General features: G+C 45.2%; 1 protein-coding gene across 5 annotated transcripts in view; it reads left to right on the top strand.

Annotated features, from left to right (window-relative positions):
• Positions 1–22,691, top strand: part of atp11a (ATPase phospholipid transporting 11A) — a 249,630-nt gene that overhangs the window by 83,974 nt on the left and 142,965 nt on the right. For all 5 annotated transcript variants that reach the window (XM_068034156.1, XM_068034155.1, XM_068034157.1 and 2 more), the window contains exons 11-13: positions 12,450–12,600; positions 17,185–17,382; positions 18,280–18,453. In XM_068034156.1, the coding sequence (XP_067890257.1) occupies positions 12,450–12,600; positions 17,185–17,382; positions 18,280–18,453 (523 nt within the window). The remainder of the gene's footprint in view (positions 1–12,449; positions 12,601–17,184; positions 17,383–18,279; positions 18,454–22,691) is intronic.

The following is a 22,691-nucleotide window of genomic DNA, read 5'->3' as shown; positions in this document are numbered from 1 at the left end:
GACTGGTGAATTGTAAGTGTCCCTTCCGAGAACAAATAGGTACAGGTAGGCACAAGGCTGGTAAAAGGTTAGATAGAGAAGGGGAACAAGTGACCAAGAGGGTAGCTTAAAGAAAGTCTGGAAGGAATCCTGGATGAAAACCCCGACTGTCCGGTCAGTCAACCCCTCCTATGTAAATGCAGACACTCGAGGCACCCCACCAGAGTTGCGAACAGCATTTACAGGAACCTACAGAGACAAAGAAAGACCCAGGGGGCAGAGAAACCGTGAGGGTGATGCCTCACTTAGTCAAAGTGCCACAGGGGTCATAGTCTAAGGATACGGGGTAAACCTTTCAGGACTGAGATGAGGAGAAATGTCTTCACCCAGAGAGTGGTGAGCCTGTGGAATTCGCTACCACAGAAAGCACTTGAGGCCAAAACATTGTATGTTTTCAAAAAGGAGTTAGGTATAGCTCTTGGGTTGAAAGGAATCAAAGGGTATGGGGTGAAAGCCGGAACAGGCTACTGAGTTGGATCATCAGCCATGATCATAATGAATGGCGGAGCAGGCTCGAAGGGCCGAATGGCCTACTCCTGCTCCTATTTTCTATGTTTATTTATTTATTTAGAGATACAGCACTGAAACAGGCCCTTCGGCCCACCGAGTCTGTGCCGACCAACAACCACCCATTTATACTAACCCTACAGTAATCCCATATTCCCTACCACCTACGTACACTAGAGGCAATTTACAATGGCCAATTTACCTATCAGCTGCAAGTCTTTGGCGGTTGGAGGAAACTGGAGCACGCGGTCACAGGGAGAACTTGCAAACTCCGCACAGGCAGTACCCAGAATTGAACCCGGGTCCCTGGAGCTGTGAGGTTGCTGTGCTAACCACTGCGCCACTGTGTTTCTATGGCCAGAGTAGATAGCGAGAAACTGTTCCCATTCATGAAAGGATCGAGAATGAGAGGGCACAGATTTAAAGTATTTAATAAGAGAAGCAAAAGTGACATGAGGAAAATCTTTTGCACACAGCAAGTGGTTAACGTCTGGAATGCGCTGCTGGAGAACATGTAGAGGCAGTTTCAATTGCAGCATTCAAAAGAGAATTAGATAGTTATATGAAAAGGAAAAATGTGCAGGGTTACGGGGAGAAGGCAGGGGAATGGAACTGAGGGAATTGCTCTTTGAGAGCCGGTATGGACACGATGGGCCGAATAGCCGCCTTCTGCTCTGTAACGATTCTGTGATTCTATAATGCTCTGCAGGTGGCCTCCACTTAACATAAGAACTAGGAGCAGGAGTAGGCAATTCAGCCCCTCGAGCTTGCTCTGCCATTCAATACGATCATGGCTGATCTCATCTCGGCCTCAACTCCACTTTCCTGCCCTTTCTCCAAAACCCTTCAACCCATTTCCAATTAAAAATCTGTCCATCTCCTCCTTAAATTTACTCAATGTTCCAGCATCCACCGCCCTCTGGGATAGTGAATTCCACAGACTCCCGACCCTTTGAGAGAAGTAATTTCTCCACATCTCTGTTTTAAATCTGCTACCCCTTATCCTAAAACTATGACCTCTCGTTCTAGATTGCCCCACAAGAGGGTCTACTTTGTCAATCCCCTTAATCATCTTGTATACCTCAATTAAATCTCTCCTCGTTCTTCTAAACTCCAGAGAGTAAAGGCCTAAACTGCTCAATCTCTCTTCATAAGAGAAATTCCTCATCTCTGGAATCCATCTAGTGAACCTCCTCTTAACTGCCTCCAATGCAACTATATCCCTCCTCAAGTAAGGGGACCAAAACTGTACGCAGTACTCCAGGTGCGGTCTCACTAATGCCTTGTACTGTTGCAGCAACACTTCCCTACTTTTATACTCCATTCCTTTCGCAATAAATGCCAAAATTCCATTTGCCTTCCTTATTACCTGCTGTACCTGCAAACTAGTTTTCTGCGATTCATGCACGAGGACACCCAGATCCCTCTGCACCAAAGCACTCTGAAGTTTCTCTCCATTTCGATAATTTGCCTTTCTATTCTTCTGACCAAAATGGATAACCTCACACTTATCCACGTTAAACTCCATCTGCCAAATTTTGGCCCATTCACCTAACTATCCTATCCATATCCATTTGTAAATTTCTTATTTCTTTATTGCAACTTACTATCCCACCTATTTTAGTATAATCTGCAAATTTGGCTATAGTACCTTCTATCACTGCATCCAAGTCATTAATATAGATTGTAAATAGTTGGGGCCCGAGGACTGAACCCTGTGGCGCCCCACTAGTTAGATCTTGCCAACCAGAAAAAGACCCATTTATCCCGACTCTCTGTTTTCTGTTGGTTAGCCAATCTTCTATCCAAGCTAATAAATTGCCCCTAATCCCATGTGATCTTGCCTTGTGTATTAACCTTTTATGCGGCACCTTATCAAATGTGTTCTGGAAGTCCAGATAAACTACATCTACAGGATCCCCATTATCCACTTTGCTTGTTACATCTTCGAAGAACTCTAGCAAATTAGTCAAACACGATTTACCCTTCATAAAACCATGCTGACTCTGATGGATTGCATTTTGACTTTCTAAATGTCCTGTTATTACTTCTTTAATAATGGATTCTAACAGTTTCCCAGTGACAGATGCTGAACTAACTGGTCTATAGTTTCCTACTTTCTGTCACCCTCAGCCTCCTTAAACTTCAGCTCATGCAAAACTCTGCTGCCTGTTTCCTAACTGCATCAAATCCCATTCACCCATCACCTCTGTGCTCCCTGACCTACATTGACACCTGGTTCAGAGGAACATAGGAGCAGGAGTAGGCCATTCAGCCCATCGAGCCTGCCCTGCCATTCAGTATGGTCATAGCTGATCATCCACTTCAATGCCTTTTTTCCCATTCTATCCTCATATCCCCATATGTCATTTGTATTTAGAAATCTGTCAACCTTTGCTTTAAACATACTTGATGACTGAGTTTCCACAGCTGTCTGGGGTAGAGAATTCCAAATTCCACAACCCTCTGAGTAAAAAAAATGTCTCCTCATCTCTGTCCTAATTGGCTTCCCCTTATTTCGAAATTGTGAGCCTGGTCAAAAAGAAAAAGGGAGCATTTGTAAGGGCTGGAAGGCTAGGAACAGACGAAGCACTTGAGGAATATAAAGACAGTAGGAAGGAACTTAAGCAAGGAGTTAGGAGGGCTAAAAGGGATCATGAAAAGTCATTGGCAAACAGGATTAAGGAAAATCCCAAGGCTTTTTATACGTATATAAAGAGCAAGAGGGTAACCAGGGAAAGGGTTGGCCCACTGAAGGACAGAGATGGGAATCTATGTGTGGAGCCAGAGGAAATGGGCGCGGTGCTAAATGAGTACTTTGCATCAGTATTCACCAAAGAGAAGGACTTGGTGGATGATGAGCCTAGGGAAGGGAGTGCAGATAGTCTCAGTCATCTCATTATCAAAAAGGAGGAGGTGTTGGGTGTGTTGCAAAGCATTAAGGTAGATAAGTCCCCAGGGCCTGATGTGATCTACCCTAGAATACTGAGGGAGGCAAGGGAGGAAATTGCTGGGGCCTTGACAGAAATCTTTGCATCCTCATTGGCTACAGGTGAGGTCCCAGAGGACTGGAGAATAGCCAATGTTGTTCCTTTGTTTAAGTAGGGTGTCAAGGATAATCCAAGAAATTATAGGCCGGTGAGCCTTACGTCAGTGGTAGGGAAACTATTAGAGAGGATTCTTCAGGACAGGATTTACTCCCATTTGGAAACAAACAAACTTATTAGCGAGAGACAGCATGGTTTTGTGAAGGGGAGGTCGTGTCTTGCTAATTTGATTGAGTTTTTTGAGGAAGTGACGAAGATAATTGATGAAGGAAAGGCAGTGGATGTTATCTATATGGACTTTAGTAAAGCCTTTGACAAGGTCCCGCATGGCAGACTGGTACAAAAGGTGAAGTCACACGGGATCAGAGGTGAGCTGGCAAGATGGATACAGAACTGGCTCTGTCATAGAAGACAGAGGGTATCAGTGGATGGGTGTTTTTCTGAATGGAGGGATGTGACTAGTGGTGTTCTGCAGGGATCAGTGCTGGGACCTTTGCTTTTTGTAGTATATATAAATGATTTGGAGGAAAATGTAGCTGGTCTGATCAGTAAGTTTGCGGACGGCACAAAGGTTGGTGGAGTTGCGGATAATGATGAGGATTGTCAGAGGATACAGCAGGATATAGATCGGTTGGAGTATTGACAGGTAGAGAGATCTGGGCATACAGGTCCACAGGTCACTGAAAGTGGCAACGCAGGTGGATAAGGTAGTCAAAAAGGCATACGGCATGCTTGCCTTCATCGGTCGGGGCATAGAGTATAAAAATTGGCAAGTCATGTTGCAGCTGTACAGTACCTTGGTTAGGCCACACTTAGAATATTGCGTGCAATTCTGGTCGCCACACTACCAGAAGGACATGGAGGCTTTGGAGAGGGTACAGAGGAGGTTTACCAGGATGTTGCCTGGTCTGGAGGGCATTAGCTATGAGGAGAGGTTGGAAAAACCCGTATTGTTTTCACTGGAACGACGGAGGTGGAGGGGCGACATGATAGAGGTTTACAAAGTTATGAGCGGCATTGACAGAGTGGATAGTCAGAAGCTTTTTCCCAGGTTGGAAGAGTCAGTTACTAGGGGACATAGGTTTAGGGTGCGAGGGACAAAGTTTAGAGGGGATGTGCGAGGCAAGTTCTTTACACAGAGGGTGGTGAGTGCCTGAAACTTGCTGCCAGGGGAGGTGGTGGAAGCAGGTACGATAGCGACGTTTAAGAGACATCTTGACAAATAAATGAATAGGAAGGGAATAGAGGGATATGGGCCCCGGAAGTGCAGAATGTGTTAGTTTGGGCAGGCATCAAGATCGGCACAGGCTTGGAGGGCCGAATGGCCTGTTCCTGTGCTGTACTGTTCTTTGTTCTTTTGTTCTTTGAAATTGTGTCCCCTGGTTCTAGACTTCCCAAACAGGGGAAACATCTTAGCTGCATTTACCCTGTCTATCCCTTTAATTATGTTGTAGGTTTCAATGCGATCACCTCTCATTCTTTGAAACGCTCGAGAATACAGGCCCAATTTCCCCACTCTCTCTTCGTAGGACAGTCCCGCCATCCCGGGAACCAGTCTGGTGAATCTTCGTTGCATTCCTTCTATGGCAATAATATCCTTCCTAGGGTAAGGGGACCAAAACTGCACACAGTGCTCCAGGTGTGGTCCAACCAAGGTTCTATACAATCGAAGCAGGACTTCACTATTCCTTTACTCAAATCCTCTTGGGATAAAGGCTAACATACCATTAGCCTTCTTAATTGCTTCCTGCACCTGCATGTTAGCTTTCAGTGACTTATTGACAAGGACACCCAGATCCCTTTGTACATGTACACTTTCTAATCTCTTACCATTTAAGAAATCCTCTGCACATATGTTCCTCCTACCAAAGTGGATAACCTCACATTTTTCCACATTATATTCCATCTGCGTCGTTCTTGCCCACTCAGTAAGTCTTTCCAAATCCCCTTGAAGCTGCTTTGCATCTTCCTCACAACACAATCCCACCTAGTTTTGTGTCATCCGCGAACTTAGTCATGCTACATTTGGTCCCCACATCCAAATCATTGATACATATTGTGAACAGCTGGGGCGCAAGCACTGATTCCTGCGGTACCCCACTAGTCACAGCCTTGGAAGCAGGAGTAGGCCATTGGGCCCTTGAAGCCTGCTCCACTATTTGATAAGATCATGTCTGATCTGGTTGTGGTCTCCACTCCACCTTCCTATCTGCCCCCCCCCCCCCCCCATTACCCTTGGCTCCTTTGTCAATCAAAAATCCATCTAACTGAGCCTTGAATAAATTCAATGACCCAGCCTCCACTGCTTTCTGGGGAAGAGAATTCCACAAACGAGCGACCCTTTGAGAAAAAAAATCTCCTCATCTCCACCTTACAAAGGAGACCTCTTATTTTAAACTGTGCCCCATAGTTCTAATTTCCCCCACAAGAGGAGCCATCCTCCCAGTATCCACTCTGCCAAGTCCCCTCAGGATCTTACATTTTTCAATAAGATCACCTCTTATTCTTCTAAACTTCAGTGGTATAGGTCCAACCTGTTCAACTTTCTTCATAAGATAAGCACTTCGCCCCTGGAATTTTTTTTTTCATTTGTTCGTTCATGAAATGTGTGCGTTGCTGGCTAGGCCAGCATTTATTGCCCATCCCTAATTGCCCTTGAGAAGGTGGTGGTGAGCTGCCTTCTTGAACCGCTGCAGTCATGTTGTGTAGGTACACCCACAGTGCTCTTGGGAAGGAAGTTACAGGATTTTGACCCAGCGACAGTGAACAAACGGTGATATAGTTCCAAGTCAGCATGGTGTATGGCTTGGAGGGGACCTTGCAGGTGGTGGTGTTCCCATGTAACTGCTACCCTTGTCCTTCTAGGTGGTAGAGGTTGCAGATTTGGAAGGTGCTGTCTAAGGAGCCTTGGTGCATTTCTGCGGTGCATCTTGTAGATGGTACACACTGCTGCCACTGTGCGTCGGTGGTGGAGGGAGTGAATGTTTGTAGATGGGATGCCAATCAAGTGGGCTACTTTGTCCTGGATGGTGTTGGAGCTTCTTGAGTGTTGTTGGAGCTGCACCCATCCAGGCAAGTGGAGAGTATTCCATCACACTCCTGACTTGTGCCTTGTAGATGGTGGACAGGCTTTGGGGAGTCAGGAAGTGAGTTACTTGCCGCAGGATTCCTAGCCTCTGACCTGCTCTTGTAGCCGTGGTATTTATATGGCTGCTCCAATTCAGTTTCTGGTCAGAAGTAATGCCCAGGATGATAGTGGAGGATTCAGCGATCGTAATGCCATTGAACGTCATTGCCTGCCACTTGTGTGGCGCGAATGTTACTTGTCTCTTATCAGCCTGAGCCTGGATATTGTCCAGGTCTTGCTGCATTTCTACACAGACTGCTTCAGTATCTGAGGAGTCACGAATGATGCTGAACATTGTGCAATCATCAGAAAACATCCCCACTTCTGACCTTAAGATTGAAGTAAAGTCATTGATGAAGCACCTGGAGATGGTTGGGCCTAGAACACTACCCTGAGGAACTCCTGCAGTGTCCTGGAGCTGAGATGATTGACCTTCAACAACCACAACCATCTTCCTTTGTGCTAGCTACGACTCCAAGCAGCGGAGAATTTTCCTCCTGATTCCTATTGACTCCAATTTTGATAGGGCTCCTTGATGCCATCCTTGGTCAATGGTGCCTTGATGTGAGGGGCGGTCACTCTCACCTCACTTCATGAGTTCAGCTCTTTTGCCCATGTTTGAACCAAGGTAATGAGATCTGGAGCTGAGTGGCCCTGGAGGAACCCAAACTGAACGTTACTGAGCAGGTTACTGCTAAGCAAATGCTGCTTGATAGCACTGTTGATGACACCTTCCATCACTTCACTGATGATTGAGAGTAGACTGATGGGGCACTAATTGGCTGGGTTGGACGTCCTTTTTGTGTACAGAACATACCTGGGCAATTTTCCACATTGTTGGGTAGATGTCAGTGTTGTAGCTGTACTGGAACAGCTTGGTGAGGGGCGTGGAAAGTTCTGGAGCACAGGTCTTCAATGCTATTGCCGGAATGTTTTCAGGGCCCATAGCCTTTGCAATATCCAGTGCCTTCAGTTGTTTCTTGATATCACCTGGAGTGAATCGAATTGGCTGAAGGTTGGCATCTGTGATGCTGGTGACTTCAGGAGGGGGGCGAGATAGATCATCCACTTGGCACATCTGGCTGAAGATTGTTGCAAATGCTTCAGCCTTATCTTTTCCACTGATGTTCTGGGCTCCCCCATCATTGAGGATGGGGATATTTGTGGAGCCAGTTAGTTGTTTAATTGTCCACCACGATTCACGACTGGATGTGGCAGGACTGCAGAGCTTAGGTCTGATCCGATGGTTATGGGATCGTTTAGCTCTGTCTATCGCATGCTGCTTCCACTCTTTGGCATGTAGGTAGGCCTGGGTTGTAGCATCACCAGGTTGACACTTAATTTTGAATTATGTCCAGTGCTGCTCCTGGCGTGCCCTCCTGCACTTTTAATTGAATGAGGGTTGGTCCCCCAGCATGATGGTAATGGTAGAGTGGGGAATATGCCGAGCCACGAACGTTACAGATTGTGGTTGAGTACAGTTCTGCTGCTGCTGATGGCCCACAGCGCCGCATGGATGCCCAGTTTTGCATTGATAGATTTGTTCAAAATCTATCCCATTTAGCACTGTCGTAGTGCCACACAACACGATGGAGGGAATCCTCAATGTGAAGATGGGAATTCGTCTCCATGAGGACTGTGCGGTGGTCACTCCTACCAATACTGTCATGGACAGATGCATCTGTGGCAGGCAGATTGGTGAGAATGAGGTCAAAGTATATTTTTCTCTCTTGTTGGTTCCCTCACCACCTGCCGCAGACCCAGCCTAGCAGCTGTGTCCTTTATGACTTGGCCTGCTCGGTCAGTAGTGGTGCGACCAAGCCCCTCTTGGTGATGGATACTGAAGTCCCCACCCAGAGTACATTCTACACCTTTGCCACCCTCAGTGCTTTGTCCAAGTGGTGTTCAACATGGAGGAGTACTGATGCATCAGCTGAGGGAGGGCAGAAGGTGGTAATCAGCAGGAGGTTTCCTTGCCCATGTTAGACTTGATGCCATGAGACTTCATGGGGTCTGGAGTCAATGTTGAGGTCTCCCAAGGCAACTCCCTCCCAACTGTATACCACTGTGCCGCCACCTCTGCTGGGTCTGTCCTGCTGGTAGGACAGGACATACCCAGGGATGGTAATGGCAGTGTCTGCAACATTGTAAGGTATGATTCCGTGAGTATGACTATGTCAGGCTGTTGCTTGACTAGTCTGTGAGACTGCTCTCCCAACTTTGGCTCAAGCCTCCAGCTGTTAGTAAGGAGGACTTTGCCGGGTCTATAGGGCTGGGTTTGCCCTTGTAGTTTCTGGTGCCGAGGTCGATGCTGGGTGGTCCGTCCAGTTTCATTCCTTATTGACTTTGTAGTGGTTAGATACAACTGAGTGGCTTGCTGGGCCATTTCAGAGGGCATTTTAAGAGTCAACTACTTTGCTGTGGTCTGGAGTCACATGTAGGCCAGACCAGGTAAGGACAGCAAATTTCCTTCCCTCAGTGAACCAGATGGGTTTTTACAAAAATTGACAATGGTTTTATGGCCATCATTTAATTCCAGATTTTTATTAATTGGATTCAAATTCCACCTTCTGCGATGGTGGAATTCAAACCCATGTCCCCAGAGCAATACCTTGGGTTTCTGGGTTACTAGTCCAATGACAATACCACTACGCCACTGTCTCCCCACAGTTGAGTGAAACTTCTCTGAACTGCTTCTAATACAATTATATCCTTTTTCAAATAAGGAGACCAAAACTGTACACCGTACTCCAGATGTGGTTGCACCAAGGTCCTGTACAGCTGCAGTAAAACTTCTCTGCTCTTATACTCTTTTCCCTTGCAATAAATGGCAACATTCCATTAGCTTTCCTAATCACTTGCTGTACCTGCGTACTAATTTTTTATGATTCAAGTACCAGGACACGCAGATCCCTCTGTATTAGTCTGCTCTGCAATCTTTCTCCATTTAAATAGTATACAGCCTTTTTCTTCCTGCCAAAGTGGTCAAGTTCACAGTTTCCCACATTACACTGCAGCTGCCAAAATTTTGCCTGCTCACTTAACCTTTTGTAGACTCTTTACCTCCTCTTGACAAATTACTTTCTTTCCTATCTTAGTGTCATCAGCAAATTTAGCTGTCATACTTTTGGTCCCTTCATCCAGGTCATTGATATAAGTTGCAAATATTTGAGGCTTCAGCACTGATCCCCGTGGCACTCCACTTGTTACTTCTTGCCAACCTGAATAAGACCCATTTATCCCTACTCTCTGCTTCCTGTCAGCTAACCACTGCTTTATGCATGCTAGTATGTTACCACCTCCCCCCGCCCAACACCATGAGCTCTTATCTTATGTAGTAACCTTTGATGTGGCATCTTATCATCTAATATGTTTTGGAAATCCAAGTGTACCACATCTACAGGTTCCCCTTTATCGCAATGTTTGTTAATATTCTTTCTGCCCTGCAAAGAACAGGGCCCTGTGTATTAATAGCTACGTATATTAATACATCTGTTTCAGTGACAGCCATTCGCTGGTTCATTCCTCAGGGCAATGCCTTGACCAATCAGAGTCAAGCTTTCTGGTTTAAATGTCAAACAAAGCCTGGCAGTTAACTGTCAGTCACTGTAAACTGGTGCATTCTCCATGGCAACACCTCTACCAATCTGAGTTCACTTGCCACTCAACCAGCTCTCTCTTCTCATGCAGTATAAGTTGTTGTTTTCCCTTACATTGGTTATTCTTGTGGATTGTCCTGATCAGTGCAAGACAAAAAGCTTCGACAACATGTCTCTATTTTCAGCAATAAGCAAATTTTGGAAGATTATAACTGAAGCCTCTACTATCTCTGCAGCCACTTCTTTTAAGATCCTAGGATGCAGGCCGTTTGATCCTGGGGACTTGTCAGCCTTTAGGTCTAATAGTTTTCCCAGGTGATGTGATTGGTTTACATTCCTCCCTGTCTTTCACCTCTTGATTTTCAAGCATCTTTGGGAGATTTTCTAAGTCTTCTATAGTGAAAACAGACACAAAATACTTGTTCAACACCTCTGCCATTTCCTTGTTTACCATTATCGATTCCACAGACTTGCTCTCTCGTGGAACGACATTAGCTTTGGTTGTAAAAACAAAGTGCTGGAAGTAGTCAGCAGGTCTGGCAGCATCTGTGGAGAGAGAAACAGAGTTGACGTTTCAGGTCTGTGACCCTTCATCAAAACTGGCAAAGGTTAGAAATGTAATAGGTTTTAAGCAAGTGAAGCAGGGGTAGCGGGGACAGAGAACAAAATAAGAGGTGTGTGATAGGGCAGGAGAGATTAACTAACGAGGTCATGGAGCAAAGGCAAAGGGAGTGTGCTAATTATGTGTTGAAAGATAAAGCGTTAGTCCAGAGAGGGTGTTAATGACAGAATAATCAACAGCTCTGTCCAAAAGTGCAAACATGAAAAACCAAGTTTAAGGCAGGCACATGGTTAAAAAAAAAAGATAAGACGAAGGATGAACTGAAACTGTGGAGCAGAACAGCTTTGAGACAAGGTGAATTGGTGGTTCTGGAGAGAGAGGTCAAGTGTGTACATGTGGCGGCGCATGGCACTGTGTGTGAATCTCAGCATGCGCTGAGAACAGCAGTCCGAGGAACGCTGTATATCTATAGCTTTAGTTACTCTCTTTCTATTTAAATGTAGAAACTCTTACCATCTGTCTTGATTTTAATGTCTTGATTTTAAAATGCTCATCGTTGTTTTCAAATCTTCCCATGGCCTGGCCCACTCTATCTTTGTAATCTCCTCCAGCCACACAAGTCTCAATGATATTAAACTATCTAGCGTTTTTGTGTTCAAGAGACTGATAGATGTGTTTCAAAAAATAAAGGGGTTTAATGAATATGGACAGAGGTTGGTAAATAAATTGGGGGAATATGGTGAGTTGTTGGCAGATAACCTGAAGGATATGGAGGGAGGTCAGGAGAGGAGAAAAACCAGCATGTAAATTGAGTGGTGTGATGGTGAGACAGCAAACCTTGGCATGAGAGACCCCACAGTTGCCCTATGATTGGAGAGTTGTGGCTTAGTGGTATTGTCACTGAATTAGTAACCCCAAGGCCCAGGCTAATGCCCTCGAGACACAGGTTCAGATCCCACCATGGCAGCTGGTGGAATTTAAATTCAATTAATTAATAAAAATCTGGAATTGAAAGCTAGTCTCAGTAATGGTGCCATAAAACTATCATCAATTGTTGTAAAAGCCCATCTGGTTCACTAAGGCTCTTTAGGGAAGGAAATCTGGCCTACATGAGACTCCAGACCCACCGTAATCTGGTTGACTCTTAACTGCCCTCTGAAATGGCCTAACAAGCCACTCAGTTGTCAAGGGCAATTAGGGATGGGCAACAAATGCTGACCTGGCCAGTGATGCCCATATCTCATGAAATAATTTTTAAAAATGATTTTTGCTATTTATTTGTCACAATAAGTCACTTGCATAAGTCATTACTGATTGAGTGTACAGCATACAGCTGTGTAATCGATATTCGCACGCAATCACGATACAAAAAGCATGGGCATACATTGTTCAGTCGTCACAGTCTGAAAGTAACACAATGAGATTCCAAGCTAGTAGTTTCCCTGCACCCCCTAGGGGTTGATATTGGGACATATTAAGGTGCACCCTACTGGTCTCAGACAAGCTTTGTGTGTCTATAATTCTGCCTGTTTAATATCAGTGTGTAATTTGTGTATTTTCTTTCACAGATCAATGAATGCGTTCCTGATTATATACTTGTGCATCTTGATCAGTAAAGCGTTGATAACCACAGTCCTGAAATACATGTGGCAAAGTGACTCTGTTCGGGATGAGCCTTGGTTTAACATGAAAACACAGACCGAACGACAAAGAAACGAGGTAAATGAGAACATCGTGGATTGCTTTGGGCCCTTTGTAAATCTTCCTGGAATTTATGGACAACCTGAACAATTTCGTAACTGTAGTCATTGCTGCTTCCCCCCCACCGCCCCACTTCACCCCCATCACTGCCACTCACACCTTCACCCCTAACACTGCCGCTGCTTCTGCCAGAAGTCTGGAAGGCTGTTGTAGGTTGCAACGGGACATTGACAGGATGCAGAGCTGGGCTGAGAAGTGGCAGATGGAGTTCAACCTGGAAAAGTGTGAAGTGATTCATTTTGGAAGGTCAAATTTGAATGCGGAATACAGGCTTAAAGACAGGATTCTTGGTAGTGTGGAGGAACAGAGGGATCTTGGGGTCCATGTCCATAGATCGCTCAAAGTTGCCACCCAAGTTGATAGGGTTGTTAAGAAGGCGTATGGTGTGTTGGCTTTCATTAACGGGGATTGAGTTTAAGAGCCGCGAGGTTATGCTGCAGCTCTATAAGGCCCTGGTTCGACCACACTTGGAATATTGTGTTCAGTTCTGGTCGCCTCGTTATAGGAAGGATGTGGAAGCTTTAGAGAGGGTGCAGAGGAGATTTACCAGGATGCTGCCTGGACTGGAGGGCATGTCCTACGAAGAAAGATTGAGGGAGCTACGGCTTTTCTCATTGGAGCGAAGAAGGATGAGAGGTGACTTGATAGAGGGGTACAAGATGATGAGAGGCATAGATAGAGTGGATAGTCAGAGACTTTTTCCCAGGGTGGAAAGGGCTATCAGCAGGGGGCATAATTTTAAGGTGATTGGAGGAAGGTTTCGGGGAGATGTCAGAGGTAGGTTCTTTACACAGAGTGGTGGGTGCGTGGAATGCGCTGCCAGCGGTGGTAGTAGAAGCAGATACGTTAGGGGCATTTAAGCGACTCTTGGATAGGTACATGGATGATAGTAGAATGAAGGATAGGTAGTTAGTTTGATCTTAGAGTAGGTTAAAGGTTCGGCACAACATCGTGGGCCGAAGGGCCTGTACTGTGCTATGTTCTATGTTCTAAGTGTCAAAGGGCGAATCAAATGTAGCATCCTCTTAACTTGACATCAGCATGAACTCAGTCAAGCTACAATGTGGCTGTACAGCAAAAGCAGCAGGTGATTGACAGAGCTAAGCAGTCCCAACGCCAACTGTTTACAACAAGGCTGTGAATCCTGACCACATGTATGGATGGACAATCAGGCAACTAATTGAGGCTCCTCATGCACCCTTACCCCCATCCTCAATTATTGCAGAGCCCAGCATTTGAGTGCAAAAGCAAAGGCTGAAGTCTTTGTGAGGATCTTCTGCCAAAGGCTTACTTGTCCTTCTCTCAAAATCCTCAGCATTATAGCTGCCCATATTTAGCTAGTTCAGCTCACTACCTGTGATGCTGGGTACACTGGCTTTGAATTTGACAAAGGCTTTGGGCTGTGGCAGCATCCTGACTATTGTGCTGAAGGTGTGTGCACTTGGAATAAGCTGCTATTCCAGTCCTGCTGTAACACTGTCACTTACCCAACAATGTGGAAAATTTCCCAGAAGGCATCATCAATGGTGCCATCAAATAACAGCTGCTGTCTAAATACCTGCTTCTGAGTTTTTGTTCCGCCAGTAACACTCAGCTCCTGGCCTCATTGCAGCCTTGATTTTGCCTTTACTCCTCAAGATGTGGATGTCGCTCGCAAAGCCATATTTTTATTGTCCTTTCTCATCCACCTGAGAAGGTGGTGGTGAGCCCTTGCCTGGGACTGCTGCAGTCGGTGTGGTGAAGGTGCTCCCACAATTGCTTTAGAGAGGGAATCCAGGATTTTGACCCAGTGACAATAAAGGAATGGCAATATATGTCCGAGTCAGGATGGTTTGTGACTTGGAGGTGATTGTGTTTCTGTTCTTGATCCTCATAATGGTTGAGTTTGCAGGTTTGGGAGCTGCTGATGAAGAAAGCATGGCGAATTGATGCGGTACTTCCTGCGGATTGTGCACACTGTATCCAAAGCCCATCACTGGTGGAGAGGTGCATTTTCAGTCCAGTGACTGGGACATGGATCGAGCAAATTGCTCCGATCTGGATGGCCTCCAGCTTCTTCAGTGTTCCAGCTGTGCTCATCTGGTGTTGACTATTTCATCATGTTCCTGACCTGAGCCTTGAGGATGATGGAAAGATTTTGAGGAGACAGGAGGTGAATTATTAATTACAGCACTTGTAGCCATGGTGTTTATATGGCTAGTGCAGTGAAGCTTCTGGTAAATGGTGATCCTTAAGAGGTTGCTGTGGAAAATTTGATAGGGTGGTAGTGCCATAGAAGGTCAAGAGGAGATAATTAGGTTAATTGCCTGGCACTTGTGTTGCCGAAAGCAACACTTACCAGCCCAAACTTAGGAGGTTATCCAGCTCCTGCTGTAGATTGGCATGGGTTGCTTCATTATTTGAGGAATTGTGAATGGAGCTGAAGACTGTAGAATCATTAGTGAGCAGCCCCAGTCCTGACCTGGCAGTTGGAAGGTCACTATGAAGCAGCTGAAGATGGATGGACTGTGACACTTCTGAGGAACTCCTGCAACAATGTCCTGGGGCTGTGGTGATTGGACTGCAACAACCAGAACCTTCTTGCTTTGTCTCTGGCATGCTCCCAACTACTAAAAGGTTTTCTCTTGGACCTCCATCAGACTAAGTTTTGATCGAAATACTTAGGCCATTCTCATTTGCATGCTGCTTTGATGTCAAGGGCAACTAATTTCACTTCTACTGCAGATGTGAACACCCTTCTCCCCATGGATGATGCTTTGTGTCACTTCTCCCCCATTATGGTGTCAGAAAATTTAAAGAAGATTTCTGTGCTCGAGCCAACATTTGCAGCATCAGGGAGGATGAGAGTTTATGGATTGTAATTTCTCGTATGTGGCCACCCAACAATCTTGGACAGACCAAGACATGGGGATAGTGAAAACAGAGTGACCATCTGCAGGGGCAACCAAAGAAGGCAGAATTCACAGGGATGTGGAATCCCAGTGTTACAGGAACTGTCCAATCCATCGTGTTGGACAAGTTTGAGGTGGACCGCAATGACTCAGGAGACTGGTCCTGAACAACACTGTGGTACCATGGAGCAAAAGTTTCAAATACTGTCATTTTTTGCTTCTCTCTCTGTGTAACCTAACCCTCCTGAGATTTTTCTGTTCTTCAAACTCTGGGCACTTGTCCATCCCCTCATCCTTCGCTCCACTATTGGTGCTGTGCTTTCAGTTGCCTCTGAAATTCCCTCCTCAAACCTCTCCCCTCTCCTCATTTAAAACCCTTCTTTAAACCTACCTGTTTGACCAAGCTTTTAGTCACCTGTTCTAATATCTCCTTATGTAGCTCGGTGTCAAATTTTATTTGATAACTGCTACTGTATGCACCTTGGGACATTTTGTTACTTTAAAGATGTGGTATAAATACAAGTTGCTCTTCTAAAAGGGGTTGAGAGAAGAATAAATGAGTAGTAGTTTTGGAGAGTAGCCGAAAGGCATGATCCATGTTGGAATTGGTGATCCAGAGACATTCATTTGACGTCTAGCAGAGAACGGTTAAGGAATTGAAAAGCAAGACCCGATGGACTGTTTCCTGTGCTGAACAGGCTAAGAAGAAAAAGATGCTGCAGGCTTCACGTTCTTGGGGTGAGGAAAGGTTTCAACCATTACCTGAACCAAATCGAACCAAATGCGGAGGGAAGATGACCAGACCATGGGGGGGTGGGTGGGGAGGGGGAATGTATGCCACTATGGCAAGGGGTGGAGAAAGTCTAGATTTGGGACTAAAGAGAGTCCAGAAGAGGGACAGCAGGATTAATATAGCTATTGGAACAGAACAAGGGGGCATAAGCTTAAAATTAGAGCCACAGTGTCCTTCAGGGTGATGTCAGGAAACACTTCTTCACACAAAGGGTAGTGGAAATCTGAAACTCTGCACCACCGCCACACCAACCCCGCCCCTCCACCAAACAAAAAAGCTGTAGAATCTGGCGGTCAGTTGGAGCTTTCAAAGCTGAGATGGATAGATTTTTGTTGGGTAAGGGATTAAAGGACCTAGAGCAAAGGTGGGTAAAGGAGTTAGGATACAGAACAGTCATGATCTAATTGAATGGCCTGCTCCCGTTCCTATGTTCCTAACAGTCAATTTTTGATTTGTGACAATGATCTAGGCCTTCACTGAGGGAATAAGTTGGGTCTATTTGTTTCTCAGTAATGCACCAGCTGTGCGACACTTCCAGGATTAATGTGAAACTTTATTTTCTGCAAGAACCTTTCTGGTGGTTGCACATTATTTCAGGTATATGTGTGAATCGCATTGGCTATTTGAAAGCTGCCTGAAGATTGCATTTGAAGCACAATCTTTTCAATAGTTCGGAGCATTGGAAAGCAGTTGTCACATTCGAGTTTCTTTCATTTGTCATCAGGCATAGTCGAATGTGGGGGAAAAGGAACATTAACACATAGTTCTGCACCTTATGAATGGAAATTTTTAAAATATATTTTTGCCTAAGAGGAGGAATCTCATGCTTCCAAGCTTCCTTTCTACTTTTTTTTCTAGTTCTTGTCATCGTTCACGGATTTTCTGGCCTTTATGGTTCTTTTCAATTACATCATTCCAGTCTCCATGTACGTCACTGTGGAAATGCAAAAGTTTCTGGGTTCCTATTTCATTACTTGGGATGAAGAGATGTTTGACAACGAGATTCGTGAGGGGCCAATAGTGAACACGTCAGACCTGAATGAAGAATTGGGGCAGGTTGGTTGATCATCTAAGAGTGGAGATTCCTTTTCGAGTCTGAAATGGGTGGTGATCTGGGATAGCACCAAAAACTCACCTGAAATGGCATATTTCTGGCGAGCTGCAGGTGCCAATCTGGTATCAAGGCAGTGCCAGCTCTATGGTGACAACATTGGGCAGACCGACACTCTGGCAGCCCTTGAATGGCCTCGGATGGGGGTGGAAGAACTAAGAAGGAAGGAATTCAGGTGGGGCAGGGTCTGCAACCTTTAACAAGAACCAATTTTTAAAATTTTGTCAAAAGTGTAATATTTTAACAGCTAGAGTGTTGTTACTCAAATGCCAATAACAATAAAAAAACAAGACGCATTCCGAAAACACTTTCAATGTTTTTACAAAAAAGTTGGTTTGAATCTTTCTCACCAGTACAATGTTAATAAAAATTTAAATAAATAGCCATTTAATTACCATCCAAATGGGTTTGATTGATCAAGGTTGGGAGTGGCACATGAGTCCTTATTGTGCTGCAGGTTGCAAACCCTTGGATTGTGGGCTGAGTAAGGGCCAGATGAGAGGATCATCCTGCTCCACATTGAAGTATTTTTAAAAATCTGTTTTGTGACAGCCTCCGGTGGTCTGATTAGGCATTGCAGGTTAGTCCTTGACCTGATTATTCTAAACAGAACAGCACAGCAACAGCTGCGTTCGGGGCAGCTCGGCCAGAATTGCAGTTCAGGGTTGGATACCAGGTTCCTGAGGTATAACGGGATGCTGTGATCCATTAACCCCGTTGGTGCAGATGGGGTTCATTTATCCTGTCAGTGGGGAACCAAGTATCTGTTGTATATTTGGGTGATAGTAAATTTTCTGACTATTTCTAATCCTGATGAAATAATTTTCTTTTTCCATTTATAGGTTGAATATATTTTCACAGATAAAACAGGAACCCTGACTGAGAATAACATGGAGTTTATCGAGTGCTGCATCGATGGCCATGTCCACGTACAGCGCTCCATATCCAATGGACAGAGCTTTTATAGCAATGCTGCAATTGATTTCATTGATGCACCTGCTGGAATAGCTGACCAGGTAAGGCTGTGATTCAGATCAAACTAGAGGAAATTGTTCAGCTGGTGACTGCAGCTTGTTTGGAAAGACATTGAATTGTAGTAATTTACTTGGAAGTTAGGTTCTGTGTACAGTAAATAACAATGTAAGAACCAGGAGTAGACCATACGGCCCCTCAAGCAAGTGCTGAGATTCAGTAAGATCATGGCTGAACTCTACATTAACTCCACTTCCTTGCCCTACCTCTGACCCCCTTGATTCTCTTCGTGCCCAAAATTCTATCAGTCTAATTCTTGAATATACTCAGTGACTGATCATAGTGATTTAATACATTGACGCTCAGTCACAGAGGCTTAGCTGAAAGAAAATGTGGGAGAAATTTAACATTAAATAGATGTATTCTGATGTAGAAGCACCCTCACATGTTTCCTATCTCATGCGATCTTTTGCTCTCTGCCACTGGCCTGTGGCTGGATCATGCATCTTAAAAGCTCTTTGTTCACACACGATGCACAGCTCAGGCCCTCTGCTGCTTGGTGCTTCACCTACTGGAAGTGCTGATCAGAATTTTAGGCTTTATGACATATAATTTGCCTGCAAATCGGGAAGTGCAGATGCACACGTCTTGGGTTCTGTAGCAGCAGAGCCTGTAATTGCAACTAGAAGGCTGGATGTGGTACAGAGGATGGTAAAGCCTCCATCTGTGTTAGAGCTCCCTGTGAGAAGGATGTGCACAGACAAGCCAGGCTTCCTTTTAAAACTTACCTTTAAGAGTGAAGTATTGTGGGAATGGTGCCACTGGCAAACACTGAGGTCCTCTGGAAACCGTCTGACCACCCACCAGTCCTCTCCAAATGGGTGGAAAACACACTGACTGATAACATTTATTACTGGAAGTGAAAGTACACAAAAACAAAATAAGCAGGGGTGAGATAATCATGCAACACTCAATGTGAAGATATTTCTCATTAAAGGCCTGCTCAGGTCAGGAAATAAAAACCTGACCCGAACCCGACAGAACCACATTGGACCCGAGCCCGAGTCCCTCCACTTTTTCCCGCTCCTGACCCGAGCACCGAATGGTTACCTATCTTGATTCCATAGTGCACTCACTTACTGTACCACTTTTGGATGGATGGATTAAGGAAGTTGCAGCGTGAGTGTGATGACATTGTTGAGATGCTCACTGCGCAGACTCCGAGTCTTCCTCCTTGACGTCCCGGACTCCAGCTCAGGTAAGTTTTTTAACTTTTACACTCTCCACTCCAACAGAGCAATATGCAAGACTTCCTGTGTGTGCTCGACCTGGACCCGGAGAGCGACCTGACCCGACCCGAACCCGACACATCGTCGGGTCCCATCGGGCTCGGGTCGGGCAGCAGGCCTTTATTTCTCATTACTCCTTTAGTTATTTTGTCAATTATTTTTAAATCTTTGACCCAAGGTTACTGGCCCACTTACCAGAGGAAATGGTTTCTCCCTGTGTTTTCGATCAAAACCCCTCATAGTTTTGAGCACCTCTAATAGGTCTCCCTTTACCTTTCTCTGCTCAGAGGAGAAAAATACAATCTTCCCCAATCTCTCCGTATAACTAATTTCCCTCATTCCTGGTAAATCTCCGCTGCACCCTTTCCAAAGCCTTGACATCCTTCCTAAAGTGTGGTGCCCAGAATTGTACACAGTACTCCAGCTAAGGATTAACCAGTTATTTGTTATGGTTTAACATTACTTTACTTTCTTGCTTTTGTATTCAATGTCCCATTTAACGAAACCAAGTATCCCATTTGCTTTCTTTGCCTTATGAACTTGGTCTGGCACCTTCAGAGATTTGTGAATATGTATCCCCATATCTCTCTGCTCTTGCACCCCCCCCCCCCCCCCCACCTCTCAAAACAGTACACTATTAGATTATACTGGCACTGCGTGTTGTTCCTCACCAAGTGCATCACTTCACATTTATCCACATTAAATTGTGTCAGCCCATTTGACTAGTTTGCATCTATCCTGCTCACTATTTACTACCTTGCCAAGTTTTGTATCATGCTCAGACTTCAAAATTTTGCTCAGTTTACCCAAGTCTAGGTCATTGCCATTTGTTTCAAAACAACAAAAGCTCTGAATCTATAGCTGTTCGTTTATTTAACTTTTGAATTTGAGTCCAGCAATAACTTGTATTTATTTAACACCTTTAGTTCAATAACACATCCCAAGGTGCTTCACGGGTAAGTTGCAGAACAAAATTTGACACTGAGCCACATAAAGAGGTATTAGGACAGGTGACCAAAAGCTTGGTTGAAGGGTTAGGCTTTAAGGAGCTTCTTAAAAGAGGAGAGAGGTGGAGAGGTTTAGGGAGGGAATTCCAGAGCCTGGGGCCTAGCAACAGAAGGCGCAGCCACCAATGGTGGAGCAATTAAAATCAGGGAAGCTCAAGTGGCCAGAATTAGAGGAGTGGAGATATCTTCGGTTGTAGGGCTGGAGGAGATTACAGAAATACGGTTGAGGCAATAAAGGGATTTGAAATCCAGGATAAGAATTTTAAAATCGAGACTTCTTGACTGGGAGCCAATGTAGGTCAGCAAGTGCAGGGGTGGTAGTTGAATACGACTTAGTGTGAGTAAGGATGCTGGCAGCCGAGTTTTGGATGACCTCCAGTTTGAAGAGGGTGTTGGGAATACTCAAGTCTAGAGAAAGCAAAGGCATGGATGAGGCTTTCAGCAGCAGATGAGGGGAGGGTGGCCAGCGGATTGGAGGCAGCAGCGGCGGCTGATAAATCAGAATGAGTGAACAGCAGACTTGATTGGAGGCAGAAGCAGGTGATAAATCAGAGCGGGAGAAGAGCGGATCTGATTGGAGGCAGCAGTGGTGGCGGGTGATAAATCGGAGCGGGAGAAGAGTGGATCTGATTGGAGGCAGCAGTGGTGGCGGGTGATAAATGGGAGCGGGAGAAGAGTGGATCTGATTGGAGGCAGCAGTGGTGGCGGGTGATAAATCGGAGCGGGAGAAGAGTGGATCTGATTGGAGGCAGCAGTGGTGGCGGGTGATAAATCGGAGCGGGAGAAGAGCACGGACCTTCCACAGTGTTTCCCAAAAAAGCAGAGAGTGATGTCAGAGGACAGCAGTTAGATGATTGATTGGTGAGTTTTATGAGTTTTGTTCTCCCTCTAAACTAGGGCAGTCGTTTAAACTAGGACCAGGAAATTATAAAGGACTATATTAAATTTATAGCTTAGCTTAATAAAATTTCAATCGAGCTAAGTATAATAATAAGTGAATTAATAAGAATATTAACACAGAGCAGGTTTAGAGGCATTAATTAAAATTAATAGTTTATATAAGGTACTAACTAACTAGATTTTTTTCGGAGATCATGGATTGGCAGCTGACATCTGTTGCTTATAATTCGTGTGCAATGCGGGAGTTTCATGACACTTTCTGTGTCTTGGGGGACCATATGTGGAGGAAATGTTTCCAGCTGCTTGAGCTCGAGCTTCGGATTTCCGAGCTTGAGGGGTACCTGGAGTCATTGCGGAGCATCAGTGAGGATAAGAGTTTCCTGGATCGTACGTTCCAGGAGGTTGCCACCCCACAGGCAGTGAGAGCTCAAGATAGTCGATAGGTGGCCATCCAGAAGAGTTGGAAGAGGCAGGAAGTTCAGGAGCTTTTGGGGCGTGTGCCACTCTAAAACCAGTACTCAGCTTTGGAGACTGCTGAGAGTGTCAACACCTTGAAGGAGTGCAGTCCAGACCATGGCACCAATGGGCAAGGTACTGTACAGAAGGGAACTGCAAAGAGTAGAAATACAGTTGTTGGAGGAAATTCCATAGTTCGGGGGACAGTCAGGCATTTATGTAACCTTCATGTGTGTCTTGTATGGTGTATTGCCTCCCTGGTGCCAGGTCAAAGGACATCACGGAGAGGGTTCAGAATTTTCTGCAGGGGAAAGGAAGTGAGCCAGAAGTTGTGATGCACATCAATACCAACAGTATAGAGAGGGCAGGTACTGAGGTCCTATCGTCAGATTTTCAGGAGCTAGGAAGAAAGTTTAAAAAGTAGGACCTCGAAGGCAGTAGTAGAAACATAGAAAAGTTACGGTACAGAAAGGGGCTATTCAGCCCATCATGTCTGCGCTGGCTGAAAAAACTAGCTGCCCGATCTAATCCTACCTTCCAGCACCTGGTCCTCAGGTTTCAGCACTTTAAATGTGTTGAGGGTTTCTGCCTCCACCACCAATCTGGGCAGTGAATTCCAGATACCCACCA

The sequence above is a fragment of the Heterodontus francisci genome, chromosome 6, assembly GCF_036365525.1.
Source record: "Heterodontus francisci isolate sHetFra1 chromosome 6, sHetFra1.hap1, whole genome shotgun sequence".
NCBI lineage: Eukaryota > Metazoa > Chordata > Chondrichthyes > Heterodontiformes > Heterodontidae > Heterodontus > Heterodontus francisci.
The sequence above is the reverse complement of the archived record's forward strand: the minus strand, read 5'-3'. Positions and strand labels throughout refer to the sequence as shown.